Genomic DNA, 26,038 nt, shown 5'->3' on the forward strand with positions numbered 1-26,038 from the left:
AGGATAAGAGTGAATCTCTGAATTTGACCGAAATATTCTGTTAAGTATTGGAGGCAAGAGGTTTGACTTGAGGCCAAACATAAATACAACTTTTTGGAGAAAGTTTATGTCATTTATCTTAAAACAATGGGTCGGTGTGATCTCGAGAGCGTGCTCGACTGCACACTTGAATTGCTTTTTTCTGCAGAAGAAGTGTACTGTCTGTGTTACATTTGTGGGTTGCCCAAATAATGTTGCAATACGATATATATGGCAGGATCAAAGCATTATACAAGGTAAACAATACACGAGTTGGTAAAAACTACTGAAGCTTAGTTAACAGGCCAACGTTTCGGGATACAGGCAAAATAACGTGTTTTACATGATCCTCCCATTTTAGGTTTTCATTTATATACACACCGAGAAATTTGTTCAGAAGTGTTTTCTTTTCGAGAGGTGTACCATCAATATACAATTCATATTCTGGTAAATCAGTTTTTTTTTTTTTGCATTTAAATTAATGAAATTAGTTTTGTTTAAATTGAGTGCCAGTATATTACTCATAAACCATGTAGACAATTTCGGTAATTCATTGTTCAAAGTAGTAACTAGGTGGTTTAGGTCAGTATGTGAGTAAAGCACATTTGTATCATCAGCAAATAATATTTACTGTAACATGGATGATGCGTTTGTAATATCATTAATGTAGAGTAGAAACAATAATGGACCTAAGATTGAACCCTGGGGGACTCCACATGTTACAGGTAATGTATTGGAGGATACTGAATCAAAGGAAACAAATTGTTTTCTACATAACAAATAGTTTTCAAACCATGTAAGTGCAATACCCCGAACCCCGTAATGTCGCAGCTTATGTAATAATATTTTGTGGTCAAGAGTATCGAATGCCTTGCTCAGATCCATAAATATACCAATTACATGTTTACGATCTGCCAAGGCATTCGATACTCTATCGAATAATATACATTAGCGCGTGATCAGTGGAATGAAACCGACTTGATCAGGCTTGAAGAAATCATTACATCCGGGTCGGTACGGGTCGAAGCGAGTTGACACGGGTCGATAGGGGTCGAAAAGGATTTAGTTGAGGATTTAAAAAGCGAATGTTTATACGGTTCGATACGGGTCAATACTGGTCTCTACGGCTCGAACCGGGTCGATACGGTTATAATTCCTTATGGACCCGGTTCGAAATCCGGCCGTGTGTGACTGTAGCATGAATTACCCTCCATTCCGGGACTATCCCGGCTCATTTTTACCCGGATCAAATCCGTTTTGTGACCCGGCCGTGTGTGACTAGCATTACTCATAAATGCTCACACACCGACACACACACATACCTACACACAAGTAGGTCTACTGGCTCATTCCCATCATTTCTCCAACAGCTGCTCATAGTAGCGCGGATCTGCCAGGTCGCAAGTGGAGGGCGGGTTTCCTTGCCTTCCACAGATGTCAGACATCCTACCCGTTTATCATCACATTTTGCGTGCCAACCCCTGTGTTGCGGCACATTTTGGTAAATCGGCACATTTTGGTAAATTACAAAAATGTCCAAGTTACCAAAACGTGCCGTCACTATGTCACGGCACATTTTGGTAATTTACCAAAATGTGCCGATAGTGCACCTATACCTGACGGGTCAACTGTTACCAAAATGTGCAGTTAAACGTGGATTTGCCTGCACATTTTGGACAATCTGCACATTTTGGTAACTGACCTAAAAACCCATGGATGGGCTTGAGATTTATAATACGGTCAAGAGGTTAAGGTGATATGGTCCTGCAGTAAAGACAGGCAAGACACTTATTTAGCTCACCCGACCTGAAGGCTCGAGTATAGCTTTTGCTTTTCGTGCGGGTATGCTGTGTGACCTGCGTGCCAGGTGGGTGGGGCTGACAACTCAGTGAAGGAATTCCTCTGAAGGAATGGCAGAAGTACCACAGAATGTCATTAATTTGGCCGCATACGGGGACTGCGAAATACATGCGTCGGAGTTGCCTGAGAGGTGCTGCCGCTAAGGGCCTCCTACTGGCGTTCTGATGCGTGTACCTCTGCGGGCAATTCCCACGACTCACCCGGAGAAAGTTTTGGTCATGCTGTAAACTTAGCTGCGGGTAAATCGGACTTGCGAGCGCACCTCCGGGCAAATACAGGCGAGATACGCCCTAAGTACTGTCAGGTGCGGACCAACTGCGGAGAGCTTCGGGTAGCAAATTTGCTTCCCCGCAAGTCAAACTTCCCCAGATACGGTATGACAAGGCCTTGAGCATGTTCAAAATATGTTCCGAGTGAGTTGTGGGGGGGGGGGGGGTACACGCAGAACACCAGTAGGAGACCCTTACCAGCAGCACCTTGCAGACAACTCCAACGCAGGTACTTCCCAGTACCCGTAAGTCGCTCGTAACAGAAAACGGATCGGTTTCAAACTTCTCACGCAGGTCAAACGGAATACACGCAAGAAGAAGGTAAGTAGCACGCGTCTAGCAAAGAAGACACAAGTGCGAAATTCGAAAACATTCTTGTCCTGCGTGCTGAAAAATCCCTACTCGCAACAAGCCCGCGTAGCTTGCCCGGAAAGGTGTGACAGCCTGTAAGGCCGTGTCACATCTTTCCGGGCAAGCCTTGCGTGTGACTTGCGAAGAACAATTTTTACTACCCAGAGGTCCACGCAGATGACCTGCACGTAACAGTACCTAGCACGTATCTCACCCGTAGTCGCCCGGAGGTGCGCACGCAAATCCTTTTTACCCGTAACCATGTTAAGGCCTTGTCACACCTTTCCGGGCAAGCTACGCGGGCTTGTTGCGTGTGAGGATTTTCCAGCATACCGGACAATTTCTGAGGGCGGACAAGGATTTGGGCAAGTTGTGCATGTGTCTTACTTGCTGGATGCGTGCTACTTATGTTCTTCTTGTAAATCGGACTTGCGTGCGCAGCTCCGGGCAACTACGGGCGAGATGATTTTCCTGCGTACTGGAAAAACCTTACTCGCAACAAGCCCGCGTAGCTTGCCCGGAAAGGTGTGACACGGCCTTTAGGCTGCCGAACTCATTCGGTGGGGACAAAAACCAACTGCACTTACAATTTGTTTTTGTGATGATTGCAGAAAGTTACCAAAATGTGCCGTCAATATCCTGCACATTTTGGTAAATTTACCAAAATGTGCAGGTCCCAAAATGTGCCGTAACATAGTTACGGCACATTTTAGGAATGCCTGGGGCGGACGCAGAGCTCTTTCGGTCAAACAAGGATTTAATGCGATTGTTGTTGTTGTTGTTGTTAATATTATATTTTTTTTAGTGTTGTCGTTTGTGGTGTTTTTTTTTTTTTTTGGGGGGGGGGGGAGGGGGTATTTTGGGATTTTTTTTCCCTTGCACGTTACACTTGTGTGTGCAATGTAGTCAATGTGTGAGACGCAATATCATATATCTGCCTGCCTATGTTCCACAGGTTGGTAGCGTTTTATCGCAGTTTTGCGCAAATTTACAAAAATGTGCAATTTACCAAAATATGCAATTTACCAAAATGTGCCGTAACATCCTGGACATTCCCCTTGTTGAAACGAAAAAGTTTCTCTTACATCTTGAGAGAAATTTTTTGTAGATTTTTACCACTGCTGCACATCTTTGGCCTTTCTTTTATTAATATGAAAATCATTTTTTTCTCATTTTTCATTTCAATTTATTTTCATATTTCTCACATATATCACAATAAAGTATATAAATACGAAAATTATACAAAACATAATCTAGATGAGACTTCATCAGAATGTACAGAAGTTTGACTTGGTATAAACACGAGGTCTGTATGCATGCGAATTAAACTGTGGTCATAATGCGAAAAAATATGATGGGGCCTGCGTAAAAGCATTAGCTTGTACAGCCGCAGGTCCCGTGAGTAATCAGATTCCCGTGAGTAATCCTGTGAGTAATCATGCTTGAAAGCAAGCATACCAGTTAAGCAAAAGCTCAAGCTCGTTTTACAGAGCTTGGAAAATCGTAAGCAATTGCTAGCAAGAACAGGCAAAAGGTCCGTTTTATGCATACGTAGAGTAATTAAGCAAGTGCTTGGTTTCTACGCAATTGCAAGCAATTGCTTGCGCTTGCTAGCAAAAGCTTTTGGTCGCAAGCATTTGCTTGTTTTTATGCATACGGATTCAAGCAAAAGGCTAGCACCCCTAAAAACTCTAGTGGTGAGGGCCCGGACGGGCACGTATTCCTAAAATTCTAGGAATGCCTGGGGCGGGCGCAGAGCTCTATCGGTCAAACAAGGATTTAATGCGATTGTTGTTGTTGTTGTTCTTGTTGTTAATATTATACTTTTTTTAGTGTTGTCGTTTGTGGTGTGTGTGTGTGTTTTTTTTTTTTGGGGGGGGAGGGGGTATTTTGGGATTTTTTTCCCTTGCACGTTACACTTGTGTGTGCAATATAGTCAATGTGTGAGACGCAATATCATATGTGACCCTGCACCTCAAAACAAACAAAAAGTCGCCAGACATGAATTTTTAGTTAAGACCATATTCTGAAAGAGCAGACTTTAAGCTTTAAAATGATGTATAACTCAAATCAAATGGACTCTCCTAACCTATCTAAATATTGGAAAGAAAGCACAAACTCAGGAAAAGTGTGAACTGAGAAAAGAGGCTCTGAAGTACAGTGTTTATTCAAGCGCTTAATCTTTACCAAACCGTGCTGGCTGTGCGATGAATGGGACAAAAAACAGGAAGTAAACCACGAGAGTAACAACAATAAAGGGATTATCAGATTAAACTGATATTAAGCATGCCTCATTAACACATTCTGTCCATAATTAATGCCAACTTTCAAAGCAGTAGCACTATCCTCTCAAAAGTTATTAGAGTTGAAAGTGAAGAGTGTGGACAAGGTTTTTCAGAAATGAAAAAGGGATTCTAAAGACACACCTAATCACACTATTCTACCAAAAAATGTTCGAGATAAACTGATAAAAAACACAATTTCCTGCTCGCTTTATGATACCAAATTTTAGCATAATGTAAAAGAAGACCCGCTCTTTCAGGAAATATGAAAAAGTCAAGTTCGGCTAGGTTGACCCATTTCACTTATTTTCAGTCCTCACGCAAAATCAGTGTGTGCGACTTTATGTTCGTTTTGAGGTGTACGGTCACATATATCTGCCTGCCTATGTTCCACAGGTTGGTAGCGTTTTATCGCAGTTTTGCGCAAATTCGTATCATAAATGAGGGTGCAGCTCTGTTCTTCTCTTTTTTGCGGAAGAGACAGGTTGGAATCAAGAATAAAGGCTGGGTTTTCAGAGTCCTTGTTCATGGTTTTGAAAGTAGTTTGAAATCGTTGTATGGTGGAACCGGAAATTAAGTCGTGTTGCACAATACTTCGAAACAGGCATCAGATATAATTTTCCCAGTTTTTACCCATACACTGTAGGTACAGAGCGTTTCGAAAGACAGAGCATTACCCTAATTTCGCGTTGATTGATTGATAGTGTACCCTCAAGTTAGGGGCTAGAAGGAGAATGATCTTTATGTTAGAAAGTTTGTCTAATCCTCTATCCCCATGTAAAAGCATACAAGCTACAAGACTGACAGTCAGACAGAGACGCACATGAAGAAGAACTAATGTATGCACGCAAGTAAAGTCAAATATAAAAATAGTAGGTGTCACCAACGTGCACAGGCAGTTCGTAAAGTGATAATTCTGACTTTAAAACAAGAAGAAAAATACAAGGCAATCGCCGAATTGTGTCTCGCCCATTCGCGTACAAGGAATTAATATTTTTTATAACTCCAAGTTAATTGACCTGCTTATGACCTTTGACCTTGTGGTGACCTTCAACACCCTAAGGGACATTCACCATCCAAGTTTGGTCACAAACGGACAAAGGGATCAAAAGTAATGAGCCATAATCGAAACACGCCATAAAAACTTAACATTGGGCCTTAAAAATTTGTTGACCCCTTTCTGTGACCTTTGACCTTGTGATGACCTTTAACTCCCCAAGGGACATCAACCGTCCAAGTTTGGTCACAAACGGACATAGGGATCAAAAGTTATGAGCCACAATCAAAATGCGCCCTAAAAACATATCATTGTGCCCTAAAAGTTTGTTGACCCCTGTCTGTGACCTTTGACCTTGTGACGACCTTCACCTCCCCAAGGGACATCTTCCATCCAAGTTTGGTCACAAACGGACAAAGAGATCAAAAGTTATGAGCCATAAACGAAATGCGCCCTAAAAACTTAACATTGGGCCCTAAAAGTTCGTTGACCCCTGTCTGTAACCTTTGACCTTGAGGTTACCTTCAACTTCCCAAGAGACATCTACCATCACCCAAGTTTGATTGCCATTGTAGCAACATGTGCTGAGTTACATGTGATAAGAGAGTCTTGCAAGTAAACTTTAACGTATGACCTCAAATGACCTTTGACCTTATCATGTGACCTCTTACGGTACCATAACATGAAGGTACCCCCAGTGCATCCATCACCCAAGTTTGATTGCCATTGTAGCAACATGTGTCGAGTTACATGTGATAAGAGAGTCTTGCAAGTAAACTTTAACGTTTGACCTCAAATGACCTTTGACCTTATCCTGTGACCTCCAACAGCACCATAACATGAAGGTACCCCCAGTGCATCTATGACCCAAGTTAGGTTGTAATCCAAGCAACTTATGTGAAGTTATTTGTCAAAAGAGAGTCTTGCAGGTAAACTTTAACATAGAAAAGAGAGTCTTGCACATACTCTTTAATATATGACCTCAAATGACCTTTGACATCATCACATGACCTCTGACAACACCAGAACATGAAGATACCCCTAGTGCTTCTATCACCCAAGTGTGGCTGCCATTGCTGTTACAGATGCCAAGTTATGCATCATAAGAGAGTCTTGCAGGTAAACTTTAACATTTGTGACGGACGACGGACGGACGACGGACGGACGGACGCCATTTGGATCCCTTAGTCTCGCCTTCACCTCCGGTGGGCGAGACAATTATACATAAACAAAACGAAATCAAAGTACAGGAACACGAAATAAATAATTGAAATACTCAGCTACGATTAGAATAAATCTTCATTTCAAACTTAGCATTCGAGTAACGAATATTAATCATGCAGACTCCAATTGTAGAATGTTCGGATTCGAATTCAGACTGAAATTAAGGATGCGATTGTGTTTCCATCGCTGTGATCACATATCTGGAGTTAGAGTGCATGATGATAAACATATTAAGATCCATTGCTTCAAGAAAAGGAGAACATTCTCTGTAAAGATAAAGTGCCTTCTTTGATTGCTTCAGTGAACGCTAATCATCACGAGGACACTTACACTTAGGCACTGTCACATGTTCGAGTTGATTGGCCCTTTTCATCAAGCACTTGCGCTTTATTCATTTCCAACTTGAATTGTAATGTGAAGAATAGTTACTATCAATTTTCTTCACTCTTGCTTTTTCTCTATAAATCCCTTTTATTCTCCTTCGACTTCATTTGTCAAGAGTATGGTCCCTTTCCTGCAGATTTAGTGTCTATGTGGGGCTTATAGACTAGAAGCCACAAAAATGGTTGAAGTAGGGTCGTAAAAATAAAATCCCCACTAAGGTGCCAAAAGCATGATATCATACTCATTGGGAAAGCCAAAACTATTGATATGCATACCTTTGCACAGCACACCTTTTAACACTGTGGTCTTGTTCGGGCAGCGGGTTTTTGCCTGATCCCAAGTGTATATTCAAATGCTTCTTTCATGTACAGCTCTCCTATCCAGATCAAGCAAGCGTAAGTCACAATAACGTATCAGACCACCTCTGTTTTGGTCTTCCCGTTTCCTACTTCCTTTTACTTTCATCTCGAATATTCTCCTGATATTTTTATCACTCTCTCGGCAGCATAAATAACTATACCATTCTAGCCTATTCTTTCTCATGTCTTTGATGGGCATGACTTTCGCTTCATTCGTATAAGAACCTATGTTTGCATTCCTCCTCTGGGCTATATTTCTTCACTTTAATTTGTTTATTTTTCAAAGATAAAGTCACTCTGACATCTTGAGAACACATTACAGAAACACAATGCCCAGAAGATATCATGGCAATAATGGTCTCTTCTAGTCAGGGTAGCACGTCCAGTGTAGGCACCGTAATCCTAGAACACTTACACTTACACCAGACTATAATAGACTCTTTTAAAAGTAGTTAATCCCAGGTCCTAGAGCGCAATTGCGCATCTCGCGTACACGGGTGTGGCCGGCTAGCTGTATCCAGCCACTCGTTCCATGCCATCGATCCATATAACGCACGCTCTGTGTGCTAGGTAATACGCTGCCTTGTTCAGCCATCGTCAGACATAAACCTCATCCTGGGTAGGTTCAATTCAAACCCGATTTAGACCACAGCTGGACTTAGTAGAATACAAATTAAACCTCAGACTAAAGTGAGTTTAAACTTGGTGTTTTAAACCCACTTTAGACCCACTTTTGCCCAGACATTGGTTTAAACTCGGTTTAGGTTTTTAGCAGAAAACGGGCCCGATGGTCTCGCAGAAGATATGAGTAAATGAAGAGACATGAATACTAACTTTACCCGTTGGTAAGTTTATGTTATCAAATTAATTTACTTCACCCGAGGCTAGCCGAATGTTTAGTAAATGACATATACTAGTTTTGATTGCCTCGTAAGAAAGTTAGTACTTACGCATCCGAATGCTCATAATTTTGCAAAGGCTTATATATTTTGTTTTGTATCCCTCAAAAGGATCTCATATGTCTTTGTGGGCTAAATCGCAAAACCTGCAATGCTGCATTGTTTTCTTGTATTCACCGTTTCTATTCTGAGCTCCAGCATCGAACCGCGACTGAAGGAGGTTTAGTGCTTCGTTATCCAGATCATCATAAAATCGGCTTTTATAGCTTCCAGAAAAAAACACAAAATCCAGAAAACAGAACGTCTGTACCTGAGCTGTTTCTTGGTGTTTTTGCTGTCATTTCCTTCATTAAATTTCAACAATTCTATCACATTTAATAGGTAAAACGGGAAAAAATCTAAGTGTCAGCCATTTCACCACGGTCATTTCTGGAAGTGATTGAGCTGTTGATTGAGCTGAATTTCATTACGAGCGCTGCGCGCCCTGCAAAAAAAAAAGTGTAAAAGAAAATTGGATATTGATGGCAGAACGAATGATCGCGGGGTGATCGTGGACTCCAAAATGTTCTATAATATAGATCTTCCATATATATATACATATATATATATATATATATATATATATATATATATATATATATGATCTTCAATTTGGCGTCATATTATGATGCCAAATTGAAGATCATTTCCCGTTCTCATAAATTTCTGGTGAAACTACTCGTTTTTGTGCTTTTTACAACCATAATGCAACATACACACACACACACACACACACACACACACACACACACAAACGAACTACATGTATACATAACAGACATGATAACTTCTATCTTTCTGAGAAGTTGGACAAACGTAATCATCTTCACTTGCTTTAAAATTCTAGCTGTTGTATGATGTGGATTGACACGGTGATATCTCACCTGAAAAGGCGTGCTCATTGACGATAATTTAGTGAAACCAACGATGTCGCTGAAGAAGATCGTGACGCAGTCGAAGGACTCTGGCACGACCTGCATACCTCTCTTCAGTTGGTTGGCCACGGGTCTAATTTCATGTCAATTTGAAAAGTCATAAACATTTGCGTCAACCTTTGAAGTTACTGACCAACAGCGCATACTTTGTCAGATACCCAGAGGACTGTGCGTGTACTCAGGGCAACCACTGCATAGGATACCTTACAATAATTTGTAATATTCATGCTCCTGTGTATTGTGAGGGTACTAAGACATTATGACAATGCAAAAATTGAATATGATCACTGAATAATGACACGAAACTGTTTTTTCTTGTGTTAATTACTTCAGTATATGCATGTAAATGGTAATGGAATCGCAAACATACTTGAAGAGTATTGTAGTTTTCAAAGCGTGATTTCAGCCATCATGGACTATAACAGGTACATTTCTTTTCTACCCAAACATGTATGTAAATGGAGGGAATGCAGCGATATCAGCAGAATTTAGTGAAGTTTCAGAAAAATAAGAAAATCTCTTCATGCCATTATGCATGCACAGTGACAAGAAAAAATAATAATGTAAGAACAAAAAAAAAATCAACATTATTTCACTTTTCTAGGATACTAAACTGGCTCACCTCTTTCACAAAGCAGGATGAATAATATTACCCTAAACGTAATTAATGTCAGTAACAAGTCGAAGGTACGGGTACTTTTCTTTTACAAATTGAGACTCTAACTCCTGAACGGATTGTCCGATTTTCCTTAAACTCCATCGATGTCTTCTATTCAATTCAATTTAATTCAATTCAGTTCAATTCAATTCAATTCAAGTTTATTTCCATTCGACATAAAATCATCAAACAATTCATACAATGAAAATTATACAAACATAAGAATATCGAAAGAAATACACACACATACACAAAAACAACAACAAGAACAATAACCGATGCATAAATTCATGTGAATGGGGGGTCAGCAGAGAAGAGCAATGAGCCTTGTGTATTAATATTACGTCTTAATATTGCTGCATTCACTCAATCCACATGTATATTTGGGTGTCATTTATTAATGAGAAATAACTCGCATAATGCTGTCAAAAATCATTTAAAAGAAAAAAATCTGCACAGTCGTGGAAATTCCCTACAACGAAATAATATATTGTCAATAGGTGTGCACTGTCGTCTTACTTCGGAAGCATTCTGTGAAGGAGGTTCTCCGTCTTTTTTTTTTCCTCCACCAACTGCTGGGTGCGGTCCTCTACGATCTCTTCGAGGTTGTTGGCGTATTTCTCCATAATCATAACCATGTTGTCTAAAATATCTTGTTTCCTGCAGAATAATGACAGTTAACATTACCAAGTAAACTTATGTTGATGACTGATGGTAACAAATCCGTGATCATAATTTTGAATCATATCTAGCTTGATACGGTAAAGTAATTCTTTAAAAGTAGCACATGGTAACATCCAAGAAACGCTTTCCATTTCCCCCCCAAAAAAAAAATGGTATGGGAAACGAATAGCAGAGCGCGGATAATTTCAGTTCAATTCAATTCCTTTTTCCAATTTACTTACTTTAATCTACATAATATGTATGAAGCAAAGATATCGGCAACATTATTGGGATTAAGCCAGTTCGGAGTTCCACTTTGAACATGAGCAGAAAAAGTGTCTTTTGTAACAGGGAGGCGTCAGAGAAGGAAATGTTCTCATGAAGCTGAGTCTTATTTTGCCTTCCTGCTCTTTGACTTTATCGATGCATACATCTGCAAAAAAAAATTTAAAACATTCTCATGAGGCTGAGTCTTATTTTGCCTTTCTGCTCATTGACTTTATTGATGCATACATAAAGAAAACATGTGCCTCATATCAGTTGGTTATATTTTCAAACGACTTCCCCTTTATCAGATTATTCAATCTGCCCTTATTACAGGGGTCATAAATCCACATTTCTACAGCGGTGTTATTGCCTTAAAACATGACAAAGTCTTGCACTCAATGATTTTGCTCTCAATTCCCTCCTCAGTCTATATCCCTGTATGACCCTTTGATTTCCCCCTGATTTTATTTGCGGAAATACTTTTCTGTCAACACCATAATATTATATTCGTAGGGACCACATTATTCCGCTAATGGCTACGCGTATTTCATTATTTTTTCAATGCTCAGTATGGTCATTGTAGTAGCATAAATACCAATGGGATGTTGTGTGATCTACGTCTTTGTTTTGCACATTATGCATATTCGCATACCTTTTATACGCTTCTACACCTCTATTACAGTCAACAAACTTTCATCTTTCAGGTGGCATTGCCATTTTTGTTTCCTTTTCTGATATGTGGCAAATTGCAACGTTTATACTGCACCGCACTGTGACAAAACATATAAATACATGCTGGTTGCATACTCTTTGCATTTATTGTTTGCTTCTCATCCAAAATTACACAAAGAATTTTCCCCCAAAATTTTCCCGAAATTGAGTTAACCAACAATTTTTTTTAAATGTGCAAACCGGACATTAAAACAATGGTGCATTATGCCACGATCCCTTTCGGTTAAGGCTACCAGCCTGACCTATCATTCAATATTACAGTCTTAATTTGTATGCTTAACTGTGCATTATGCATGCTGTTTGTTCACGTTCCTATAACGTTAAAAATATTTCTTTTCATATTTCATGCACCTGCTCATATACCGGTTTTGCCCGGCTGTAAACTTCCCTAATGCAGTGGCGTCCTAAGTTGGCTGCTCAGCTCGCTGAGTTGACATAGTATTCTTGCGGTCGGCTACACGTCACTTCCGGTTGACTGGAGTGAAAACAAACAGCTTGCAAGCGCTATGCCTGCATAAATGCGCATACTGCATGCTGTGCATGTGCGACGCGTATGATTTATGTGCAGCTCTACGCAGACATGGGGACTGTTTTTCATTATTCATTTCGTCATTTGTGCCATCATTCATGAGATACATGCATCATGTCTTGCCAGCAATATTCTAAAAATCTAGATCCTGTCGATCGATCGGTCCCGGTATTTTGCCAAGTTGAAGGCAGCCGGACTGGACCTGTGCCCGTATGAAATCGCGGCAGGACTCTGGATCAACGACCCGACAAAATGGCCAGATGTGCAGTAGAACCTATTTGAGTAGGCCCTACCCCGATATCTACGCTTACTTAGTATCTCATAGAAATTTCAGGTAGGTCTATAGGCCTAACGTTAGTACTGTAGTGGGCTTAGGGTAGGGCCTAATTTAGGGTAGGCCTAGGGCCTAATCCTGCCGCCCGCACAGCTACAGTAGTACAGCTTGCGCTAGCGCTATGCTCGCGGGGCGCCCCGGCAGAAAACACGTACAGCGTTACCACTCCAAGCTCACGTACGCGACTATAGACTATGGTTTGTTTTCACTCCACCGCTACCCATGACCCCGTGACAAGCGAAATACCCGGATGTCCGACCATGAGAATATTATTATTATTTTGGCGCCACTTGCAGCGTGATTTAGTCTCATGATTTTGTCTTGTGCCTATATTCATGTACACTAATGGCTGGAAATGGTTTATGCGCAGCCATGGATTCTAACGAAACTAATGAAATGCTGTTCCCCCTCCTTTTTTTCTTTATGCTTTCGAACTGGTGTTTAAAAGCTCACATTTTTACGATACGGCATATTTTTTTTTTCTGTCTCTAGCATGCTCGTATATAAATGTACTGGTTTGCACGTGTTACATTACTGATACGTTGGTAACGAATTGGCCGCTCAGCTCGCTGAGCTGGTATACAATGGCTTAAAGTCGTTGACATTTTCACACCATTTCCTTTTGTCACACGATTCGTGGTTGGTAAAATACATTAACGGTTGAAAAATGCTTTAAGCACAATCAAAGACGTTATCTGCCGCTATATACAATAACGGCATGGATTCTGCTAAAACCTTTTTAAAGTTATTAAAAAAAGGATACAGACTTTATGATATTTTAACTATTTCTTCTGCAATATGAGCACATGCTGCCATGCTGGATTCCACTGTCTATATGATTTCCTGATACATGGTGCTGACTGATTTTGTAATTTAAATTGGCTGCTCAGCCTACTGAGTTGACAGTTAGTCTGTTGTCGTTTTCTTTTTGGAGCCACTTGTGGCGCAATATTGTCACATAGTTTGTGACTGGTCATGTATTGCTATAATGGTTGCAAATGTTTCATACGTATTATTCATTATCAGTATACCAGAGCCGTAAAGATTCTGCTAAAACTATAAAAAACTATTGTTTTTTCTTTTTTTGTTTTTCATATCAAAGTTATTAAAAAAAAAGATGGTATTGGCCGACCTGCCGCTTGCCGTTAATTTGAGCTAAAAGTAAAAATAACACTCATGACAACAACCTTGCGTTCTCTGAACCATTACGACTGTCATTGTCAGTGTTGAAAGTTTATTTCTAAGTTTAATTATTAAAAAAAAAAAATGACTATGATTTGCATACAAGGTATTCCACTGTTGGTTCATTTGGCAGTAACTACCCTACTGGATAGGTTCACTGACCTATCATATTATCTAATCTCAACATTTACTCTTTATTTATGCTTTATGCACTTGAACTGCTGTTTGTCCTCATTTTTATGCTGTTATGATTCTCTGACGAATCAGGAGCACCTGCTCACATGTAAATGTATACTGGTTTTGCCCTGCTACTTGCCTGACATGCCTGACATGATAGTTCTGTTTATAATGTAAGCTACCATTTTTAAAGATCACAGAACAATTATATCACTAAATCAAAGCCTATGCTTCATGCATTGAATTGATATTTTCCACAGTGCATTCTTGTGATATCCAAAATATATTTTTCCTGCAATGAGCACATTTAAAGGGATAGTACAGTGTTGGTGGATGTGAGAATTGGGCTTTTGACTTTTTGCGGGATACCAGGAAGACACTTATGAAATGGTACAAAGCGTGCCATTCTAGGAGGAGTTCAAGGTTTGTTTGATGAGGGTCGGGTTTGGAATGACTGAGGCATCCAAAAACAAAGTAAAGCAAAGTGATTGCAACAAGGTGTGGGTCCCACACTTTATTGGAATCGCCTTGTTTTGGATGTCTCAGCCATTTCGGAACCAATTTTCATCGGGTGAACGTTGAATTCCTCATGGAATTGCGTGCTTTTTCATATTTTATAAGAGGTTTCTCATTATCTCACCAAAAAATGTTGGAGGCCTGAAATTAGGTCTTGCTGGTTGTCTACATCTTTACGATGTTATAATTATCTCTTTTGTGATATGAGCATATGCTCATAAGCTAGGTTTTTCACTGGCCACTTGCGTGATATATGGTGCTGACTTAAATTGGTAATTTAATCTGGCTGTTTAGCCTACTGAGCTGACATAAATAGTCTGTTGTCGTTTTCATTTTGGGGCCATTTATGGCGCAATTTGGCACACGGTTGTGACCAGCCATGTGCTGCTATGGTTGAAAATGTTTCACACGCATTATCCGCTATTTATATAAGAGCGGCAAGGATTCTGCTAAAACTACTAGAATACTGTCTTTTTTCCCTAATACTTCAAAGTGATTAAAAAATGGCATTGGCCGATCCACCATTTGTCATTTTCTTTACTAAAAAGAAAAGAAAAGAAAAGAAGACACATTCAAGACAATACTTTTACGTTCTCTGAACCAGTGCTGACTGATTTGGTAATTTAAATTGGCTGCTTAGCCTACTGAGTTGACGTTGACCATTATGTCATTGTGAGTGAAAAACTTTATTTCCAAGTCAACAATTACCAAAAAATAAAAAATAAAACAAAACAAAAACAAAAACTAACTGACTGTGATTTGCAACAAGGCATTCCAATGACAGTTCATTAAGACCAGGCGTCCACTAGGGCGCGGACAAGACGCGGACAAGCCCCGGAATGCAAATTTGGTATTCCGCACTCCTTCGGGAACCTGTCCGCACGTTCCTGAACGTGTCCGCTCACTGTCCTAAACATGTCCGGGCGTTTCCGCACCTTCGGGAGAGAGAACAATTTCCGCGTCCAAATTTTGATCGAGACCAAAATTTGGACGCGGAAATGAACTTCCTGACACCTTCGGCGACTTGTCCTGACGATGTCCTGAGGATGTCCCGCTTGTACGGAACCCTTCCGCTCCTTCCGCACACGCTCCGGAAAGAATCCCGCGGTGTGGGGAAGCTTCCCGAATGAAAGCGGAAGACACCAGGAATGTTTTAGGACAGCGCGGAGCCGATGCGGATCTAAATATGCAAGTGTCCGGAACCGATGCGGAAATTTTGTGATCCAGACACGAAAATGTCGACACTTTCCGCGAGCGTCATGCCAATGAAACGCAAAATGAACAAGAAGGGAGGCGAGGCCCCCATGTAAATATCCCCATCACAGGCACACCTTTCGTCTAGTGATGAAGAACAGGTAAATCTAAGGAATTTAGAAGGCAAAGAATAAGGTAGTAGAGACTGTGCCAAAAGCAATCATAAAGAAGTGAAATCAGCCCCCTAACTTCCTCGTAAGTTTGTTTTGATTTGATATTTTCAGAAATTATTTTTCATCTGAGTGACTTTCCTGGTTCCTATTACTTACTATAGTACATTTTCCTTTATGTTGTTTTCGTATTTTATTTGCAAACAAACTAGGTTGTCTCATGTGACAGCCCAGCTGAAAAATCACAAAAGTAGGTGGAAGTACACTCAGAAAAAAAAAGCATAGAATTTTTGGCTAAATGTTAATGTATTATATAAACATGAACAAGTTGTTATTCATACGTAAATGCTTTCTGATGATACAACATATTAGAACAAAAGACAAATTCATCACACTAAAAAGCATGAATTCAATTGCAAAGATATACCTGTGGTCTCATAACAATGTAATATCTTTGAAGCCCAGAATAACAATGAAAGATAAAGATGATGGAGGACAATGAAGAATTTTCTGTCACTTCAAAATTCAAGCGAAATGAGAGAAAAAGCAATAAATCATGAACTCGAAAAAGTGTTAAATTTCTGTCTTTCTTTTGTTTTGTTTTTTGCTGAGTGTATAAATTTAAGTACACATTAAGCATCACAAATCATTTCAGAAATATTCTTTACCTGAATGATTTTCGTAGTTGTTATTACCTAATAATTTTTCTTCTCTTTTTGTTTTAGTTGCAAATAAACTCGATTGTCCAATTTGACAGCCCAGCTGAACCCCCCCAAAAAAAAGTAAATCAAAGTAGGTTAAAAATATTTCCCCATTTTTACACTTCATTGACAATAGGCTAGTAAGCTCTAAGCATGAAAAAAAAAATTCTCGGACTTGAAAATGTTCAAAAGTGATCAAAATAAGAGAGGGTTAGAGATGCACAAGGGTAAAAATCAGAGAAAGAAAAACAAATTTAATGAGTAGGATCATTTTGGCATGCTCTACAGAAGTATCAGACAAAACATGTATATACTTCACGATGGATAAAGCACAGGTTAAAAAAAGGGAATAAAGAATATATATATACATATATATATATATATATATAAGTAACAAAACTGCAACAAAGTTCATGCTGTATTAACACTAACGGTTTATTTCTTGTGAAGAAATAAAGCCTGAACTTTGTTGCAGTTTTGTTACTTATCTTTTTATCTTGCCCACACGTGGACTACCTTATCAACATGATATATATATATATATATATATATATATATATATGTTATATGTATATATATATATATATATATATATATATATATATGTGTATGGTTCAAACGGTTTGCGAATATCATCCATGTGACTGTAGGCAGAGGAAAAATTGTTCTCCCAGATGAGACAAATCAAAAAAAAAAAATGAGTCGTCAGCCGACATGCAGACAATCCTATTCTTGGACTTTTGGTGGTCACATTTATCAAATAATATTGACCAATCATATTAATATAATATCATCAATGACGGCTAGCAGTCAAATGAGGAAAAGTCAAAGTCAGCGCCAAATTTATTCCTGGTATTGTCCGCAGTTTGTCCGCATGCCTAACTTGTGTTGTCCGGAAGGCATCCTGATTGTCCGCGTTCATTCCTGGTGTAATTCTAGATGTTTCCGCGCTGCCCGGCTACGATTAGCATATTCCGAGGTATTTCGCGCTCTTCCGGAGTGATTCCTAGGAATGTCCGCAGTCAGTCCGCGGACAGTCCGCGGACAGTCCGCGGACAGTCCGCGGAATGTCCCAGGACAAGCCGATTCACAAAGTTATTCCGCGTCTGTCGCGGACAGGATGCCGAAATAACAAAATTTGCTTCCGCAACCCTTCCGGGGCTTGTCCGCGCCCAAGTGGACGTCCGCCCTAAAAAGACCAGGCGTCCACTAGGGCGCGGACAAGATGCGGACAAGCCCCGGAATGCAAATTTGGTATTCCGCACTCCTTCGGGAACCTGTCCGCACGTTCCTGAACGTGTCCGCTGAATGTCCTAAACATGTCCGGGCGTTTCCGCGCCTTCGGGAGAGAGAAAAATTTCCGCGTCCAAATTTTGATCGAGACCAAAATTTGGACGCGGAAATGAACTTCCTGACACCTTCGGCGACTTGTCCTGACGATGTCCTGACGATGTCCCGCCTGTCCGGAAACCTTCCGCTCCTTCCGCACACGCTCCGGAAAGAATCCCGCGGTGTGGGGAAGCTTCCCGAATGAAAGCGGAAGACACCAGGAATGGTTTAGGACAGCGCGGAGCCGATGCGGATCTAAATATGCAAGTGTCCGGAACCGATGCGGAAATTTTGTGATCCAGACACGAAAATGTCGACACTTTCCGCGAGCGTCATGCCAATGAAACGCAAAATAAGCAAGAAGGGAGGCGAGGCCCCCATGCAAATATCCCCATCACAGGCACGCCTTTCGTCTAGTGATGAAGAACAGGTAAATCTAAGGAATTTCCGGTCCCACAAGGCAAAGAAGAAGGTAGTAGAGACTGTGCCAAAAGCAACCAGAAAGAAGTGAAATCAGCCCAATAACTTCCTAGTAAGTTTGTTTTGATTTGATCTTTTCAGAAATTATTTTTCATCTGAGTGACTTTCCAGGTTCCTATTGCTTACTATAGTACATTTTCCTTTATGTTGTTTTCGTATTTTATTTGCAAACAAACTAGGTTGTCCCATGTGACAGCCCAGCTGAAAAATCACAAAAGTAGGTGGAAGTACACTCAGAAAAAAAGCATAGAATTTTTGGCTAAATGTTAATGTATTATATAAACATGAACAAGTTGTTATTCATACGTAAATGCTTTCTAATGATACAACATATTAGAACAAAAGACAAATTCATCACACTACAAAGCATGAATTCAATTGCAAAGATATACCTGTGGCCTCATTACAATATAATATCTTTGAAGCCCAAAATAACAATGAAAGATAAAGATGATGGAGGAAAATGAAGAATTTTCTGTCACTTCAAAACTCAAGTGAAATGAAAGAAAAAGCAATAAATCATGAACTCGAAATAGTGTTAAATTTCTGTCTTTCTTTTGCTTTGTTTTTTGCTGAGTGTATATATTTAAGTACACATTAAGCATCACAAATCATTTCAGAAATATTCTTTACCTGAATGATTTTCGTAGTTGTTATTACCTAATATTTTTTTTCTTCTTTTTGTTTTAGTTGCAAACAAACTCGATGGTCCAATTTGACAGCCCAGCTGAACCCCCCCCCCCAAAAAAAGTAAATTAAAGTAGGTTACTATTATTTCCCCATTTTTACACTTCATTGGCAATAGGCTAGTAAGCTCTTAGCATGAAAAAAAAATATTCGGACTTGAAACTGTTCAAAAGTGATCAAAATAAGAGAGGGTTAGAGATGCACAAGGGTAAAAATCAGAGAACGAAAAACAAATTGAATGATTAGGATCATTTTGGCATGCTCTACAGAAGTATCAGACAAAACATGTATATACTTCACGATGGATAAAGCACATGTCTAAAAAAAGGGAATAAAGAATATATATATATATATATATATATATATATATAGTAACATAAGTAACAGTTAGTAATATAAGTAACAAAACTGCAACAAAGTTCATGCTGTATTCACCAACGGTTTATTTCTTGTGAAGAAATAAATCGTTGGTGAATACAGCATGAACTTTGTTGCAGTTTTGTTACTTATCTTTTTATCTTGCCCACACGTGGACTACCTTATCAACACGATTATGTATACACATATATATATGTATATACATTTAAATTTTTATGTATATTATATATATGTGACCCTGCACCTCAAAACAAACAAAAAGTCGCCAGACATGAATTTTTAGTTAAGACCATATTCTGAAAGAGCAGACTTTAAGCTTTGAAATGATGTATAATTCAAATCAAATGGACTCTCCAAACCTATCTAAATATTGGAAAGAAAGCACAGACTCAGGAAAAGTGTGAACTGAGAAAAGAGGCTCTGAAGTACAATGTCTATTCAAGCGCTTAATCTTTACCAAACCGTGCTGGCTGTGCGATGAATGGGACAAAAAAACAGGAAGTAAACCACCAGAGTAACAACAATGAAGGGATTATCAGATTAAACTGAAATTAAACATGCCTCATTAACACATTCTGTCCATAATCAATGCCAACTTTCAAAGCAGTAGCACTATCTTTTCAAAAGTTATTAGAGTTGAAAGTGAAGAGTGTGGACAAGGTTTTTCAGAAATGAAAAAGGGATTCTACAGACACAGCTAATCACACTATTCTACCAAAAATGTTCGAGATAAACTGCTAAAAAACACACTTTCCTGCCCGTTTTATGATACCAAATTTTAACATAATGTAAAAGAAGACCCGCTCTTTCAGAAAATATGAAAAAGTCATGTTCGGCTAGGTTAACCCATTTCACTTATTTCCACTCCTCACGCAAAATCAGTGTGTGCGACTTTATGTTCGTTTTGAGATGCACGGTCACATATATATATATATATATATATATATATATATATGTGGTTCAAAAAGTTTGAGAATATCATCCATGTGACTGTAGGCAGAGAAAAAATTGTTCTCCCAGATGAGACAAATCAAAAATAAAAAAATGAGTCGTCAGCCGACATGCAGACAATCCTATTCTTCGACTTTTGGTGGTCACATTTATCAAATGATATTGACCAATCATATTAACATAATATCAGCCGCTACTGCGGAAGCAAAACAAGGAGCTTCAATGACGGCTAGCAGTCAAATGAGGAAAAGTCAAAGTCAGCGCCAAATTTATACCTTTCCATTTTCCTGGTATTGTCCGCAGTTTGTCCGCATGCCTAACTTTTGTTGTCCGGAAGGCATCCTGATTGTCCGCGTTCATTCCTGGTGTGATCCTAGATGTTTCCGCGCTGCCCGGCTACGATTAGCATATTCCGAAGTATTTCGCGCTCTTCCGGAGTGATTCCTAGGAATGTCCGCAGTCAGTCCGCGGACAGTCCGCGGACAGTCCTAGGAATGTCCCAGGACAACTTGATTCACAAAGTTATTCCGCGCTTGTCGCGGACAGGATGTCGAAATAACAAAATTTGCTTCCGCAACCCTTCCGGGGCTTGTCCGCGCCCAAGTGGACGTCCGCCCTAAGCAGAATACCACAAAACAGGCTAGGTTTACCGACCTGACACATTATCCAATCTCTCCATTTACTGCTTATCTATGCTTCATGCACTTGAACTGCTGTTTGTCCACATTTTTATGCTGTTATGATTCTCTGTCGCATTGCGAGCACCTGCTCACATATAAACGCATACTGGTTTGACTGGCTACTCGCCTGACATGCCTGAATTGGTCGCTCAGCTCACTGACCCCGCGTTCACATTGGTCCCCGCGACGCGGGGAAAGTCCCGAGCTGTAGGACTTTCTCCTCCAAAACCATAATGTGAACGCTCACTGGGACTTGTCCCCCCGTCCCTAGTTTGCAGGCACAAACCCTTGTTGGTCGTATTAGGAGTCTGCATGTGCCAAGACTAATACATGCACCACTGCACTGCAGCCGAAGCTACAACACAGGGCCTATGGAACAGTGCTGAAGTGGTGCATAATAGTCTTGGCGCAGACTCCTTTACGACCAACAAGGGTTTGTGCCTGCAAACTACCCCGTCCCCGCCAAGCAAGTCGGGTACGGGGACAAGATTTGGAGGGGAGAGTGACCTTGGGGCGAAATTGATAGCGTCCAGCTGTGTTCATCAAATGTGCACATGCGCTATGCCCCAAGCCCCAATTGCCCCCACAGCTCGGGGACAGAAGAGATACCAATAGTTACGTTCAGACGGCGGGCCCTCACCTCGAGGTTAGGAAACCTCGAGGTTTAGCTCTTGCACCCTAACTACGACGTGTGTCCACACGACGAATCTTAACCTCGAGGTTACGAAACCTCAAGGTTAAGCTTCTGCCCCCGTAACTACGAGTGGGTCCTACTCGATGTTAAAACCACGGAACCGGAAGTTTCAGCCCACACTGCCAACAAGGCGTCTATTTATTCTTTAGTCCAACCCTGTCGGACTCGCTTACAGGTACTCTTTTTCTCTGTCATGGTATGCAGAGATAGCACTGCACTGATGACTTTATGCCTTTATGAAGATATTCGTCGAAAACATTTTATTTTTTATTTTTTTTTAGCGTCGGAGAAGAATATAGAATACAGTAGCGAGTTCGACGTGTTCAGTTTCAGAGATCAAGCCACAGCGCATGGGAAGAAGAGATGATGTTGTTGTGTCGTGCGTCAGAGGTTTTTCACGTGTAGTGTTTTTGTGGTGTACGTTTGGGAGGTTGACCCGGAAGCAGAGGGAAATTGTGGGGGATGGAGTTTACGGCGAGGTCACTCTTAACTTCGAGTTCGTTGTTTGTTGTGTCCACACGGCGCTTAACTACGAGTGGGGACCCCCCGCGGCTCGTGGTTAGAGCGCTAACCATAAGATTTCTCGTGGCTCAAAACATCGAGCAAACCTCGAGGTTTGCTAACTACGAGTGCGTCTTCACGGTCCCTAACTACAAGCTCTAACCTCGAAGTTTCCTAACTTCGAGGTTAAGGGCTCCCGTCTGAACGTAACTAATGTGAACGGTCAGTCGTAAAAAAGATAAGATCTCTTGTGGTTGTCCCCGCGTCGCGGGGACCAATGTGAACGCGGGGATAGTCGACATTTAGTAGTCAGCTGTTCTTTTGGCGCCCTTGTAGTGCAATTATATCACATTGTTCGTGGATGGTTAACAACACTAGGACCCCGTTTACAGTGCAGGGCTGGGCCGAGCCGCGGCCGAGCCCAGCCTCAATTGCGGGGCCGAGCCCCGCAATTTTGTCCATTTACACTGCCGGGCTCGGCCGCAGTTTTAATTCAAACCTTTCAATATTTTGTCGTAGTGGCGCTCTGCTTGTAAACAAACGCAATTTGGTATAGTCTGGTTTTCAGACCCTTTGGCAACTGGATTCCGTGGCGACGAAGTCGTCGCTCGGGCAAAGGCCTTTGCCGAAGGAAAAATCCTTTGCAGGACAAAACCACCTTAAACTATACTAGTTTTCTACGTTGAGGGGGTTAATATCCTGAATAACGAAATAGCACGGGTAGAGGGTTTGGAAGCCAGACTAAAATTGGCCGCGCATTTGGCCCAGTTTGCGTTTACACTGAGAAAAGGCCGGGCTCGGCCGCGGCTCGGCCACGGCCGAGACCACCTCCAGAGCGTGGCCAAATGCGCGGCCAATTTTGGCCCCGCATTTGGCCTTTTGCGCGTTTACACTGAAATGAAGGCGGGCTCGGCCGCGGCTCGGCCGCGGCCGAGCCTCGCACTGTAAACGGGGTCTTGGAAGATCTGTCTAAGCTATCATGCACCATTTCCCATTTATATTTTAAAAAAAATAGCACGGATCCTGCTAGAGTTATCTAAATTGTTTTTTCTTTTCTCTCTTCTGACTGTACAATGAGAGTTCTTCAGAAATGGCACAGGCCGATATACCGCTTACCATTATCTCATTTAAAAAAATCAACAACCAAGCCCTCCCTGGGTTGTACTTGTTGCATTTTGAATTACTCAGGCACCGTGATAGTTTAAAGTATTGTATATGATGCAAGACAGCATCCTTTAAAGTTCACTGAACTGTTGATATGAGCACATGCTCACATGCTCGGTTTTCACTTGTCACTTGCCTGATACATGATGGTGAATTGAATTGGTAATTTTAATTGGCTACTTAGCAATCTGTTGTTGTTTTCATTCTGGAGCCACTTGTGGCGCTATTTCATCACATGGTTTGTGACCGGCCATGTGTTGCTTTGATTGGAAATGTTAAATACGCGTTATCTATTATTTATCATCAGAGCGGCAAGGATTCTTCCAAATTCATTAGAATACTGTCGTTTTTCCTCTTTTTTTCAAAGTTATAAAAAATGGTATTGGCCAACTTATCGCTTCCCATTAAGTCTATTAAGAAGAAAAGAAACATTGTAGACAACACTCTTGCGTTCTGTGAACCATTATGTCATTGTGAGTGTTGAAAGTTTATTTCCAAGTTAAAAAATTACCAAAAAAACAAAAACAAATCTTACTGTGACTTGCAACAAGGCATTCCAATTTGATGACAGTTCATTATGCAGTAACCACCCTACAGAATAGGTTCACCGACCTGACATATTATCCAATCTCAACATGTACTGCTTATAATATCTATGCTTCATGCATTTGAACTGCTGTTTGTCCACATTTTATGCTGTTATGATATCTCTATAGCATTACGAGCACCTGCTCACATCTAAATGTACTTGTTTTGTCCGGCTACTCGCCTGACATGCCTGAATTGGCCGCTCAGCTCGCTGAGTCGACATACTTATTAGTATTCAGCTGTTATTTTGGCGCCCTTGCAGCGCTACCTTGTCACATTGTTCGTTAATAATCATACCTCCCTGGTCATGTACATTAATGGTTGGATGAGTTTCCTTTAATAGCTAGCATGCACTATCTGATGTCCATATACAAACAGCGGTATAGACTCTGCCTGAACTATTTGTACACTGGTTCCGTTCCTTTTGACTTTCTCTTTCCTATTGTATGACAAAAGTATACCAAAAGGTGTATATATGATTACATATTTTCTACAAACTCGTCATTAGAGTAAACGCCATAATTATGTATTATGTTACTCTTCTGCCATTTGCTTCTGTGTATTTTTGCTTGCTTCTCAGGATTCCGTCGAGGACTCCAGTCGAACTACAACAGGACAACAAGATACTACTACCCACTATATATGTCCAAAACGCTACCTCCTTATCCCACCACTTTAGCACCTGATGTCATGCATTTGTTGTTCGTTCTCCTTCGGCTTTCTTTGCCACTGTTCTACATGTTGACTTCTTTGCTACATGTCTCGTCTCGTCATATAGTTGTTCCTTTGTTGTGTCTCCTATCAGGTCTACATCTTAGTTTATTCAAACTCGCACCAGTGGCATAATATAAACTATAGTGTTTGTTTCTTTTCATTATAGCTCAAGCCCTAAATTTCCCTTTTAATTTATTGGATGATGAATTTTTTGAAATAGTCAGGCAATATCCAACCACAACTGAGACGCAACATGAATTTTCCAGCTTTGAAGATTTTATATCAACAACAGCTAACACCGCACCCGATCTCGATTATAATCGTGGCCAAAACGATTCTATTCATCGTCCACCTTGTTATTATTTAACAGAAAATCAGTTTAAACAACAAAATATTAAATCAGTTGAAAGTTTTATGGTTTTACATTTAAATATAAGAAGTATTAATCAACATTTTGATAATTTATTACATTCGCTAGAAAATTTTAAAGACAATTGTGCTGCGATTGCATTAACCGAGACATGGCTTTCACAATACTCAAGCAATTCATATACCTTCCCTGACTATGATTTAATTGTAAATAATAGATTAGAGAGAATTGGTGGAGGAGTCGGAATTTATTTACCAAAGAAATATAATTACTTAGTTTATGAAAGACTTAACTGTATGAATGATATAGTTGAATCACTTTTCACAGAACTTATAATCCCAAACGGTAAAAATATTCTGACTGGTGTTATATACAGACCTCCGAATTCAAGCGTGAATGAGTTTATGATTTATTTGCAGGATTTATTAAATGATCCAATATTTGCAAATAAAGATTCGTATTTGGTTGGTGATTTTAACATTGATTTGATGAAGTGTAACTCTGAATATATCACAAGAATTTATTGAAGTATTAATGTCCGTCTCTGTTATGCCTATGATCTCGAAACCCACCCGAGTCACAGAATCTAGTGCCACTTTAATTGACAATATTTTTACTAATAAAGTTTCTTTTCCGGAATCAGCTGGTATTGTGCTATCACTGAGATATATCCGATCATTGTCCCATATTTGTATCTTCTGTTATGAAGAATAGATCAAATAATTCCGAAAATTATTTAAGTAAACGTATATTTTCTGAAGA

The 26,038-nt window shown here is 40.2% G+C and overlaps 1 protein-coding gene across 1 annotated transcript in view; it reads right to left on the reverse strand.

Moving 5' to 3' along the window:
* LOC139742777 (speract receptor-like) overlaps positions 1-26,038 on the reverse strand; it is a 482,274-nt gene that overhangs the window by 49,388 nt on the left and 406,848 nt on the right. The window contains exons 18-19 of the mRNA XM_071653295.1: positions 10,795-10,935; positions 9,567-9,690 (exon numbers count right to left, since the gene is read on the reverse strand). Of these exons, the coding sequence (XP_071509396.1) occupies positions 9,567-9,690; positions 10,795-10,935 (265 nt within the window). The remainder of the gene's footprint in view (positions 1-9,566; positions 9,691-10,794; positions 10,936-26,038) is intronic.

Source organism: Diadema antillarum, unplaced genomic scaffold (assembly GCF_040938485.1).
Source record: "Diadema antillarum isolate AM-2024a unplaced genomic scaffold, OU_Dant_1.0 seq00001020_RagTag, whole genome shotgun sequence".
Classification (NCBI taxonomy): Eukaryota; Metazoa; Echinodermata; class Echinoidea; order Diadematoida; family Diadematidae; genus Diadema; species Diadema antillarum.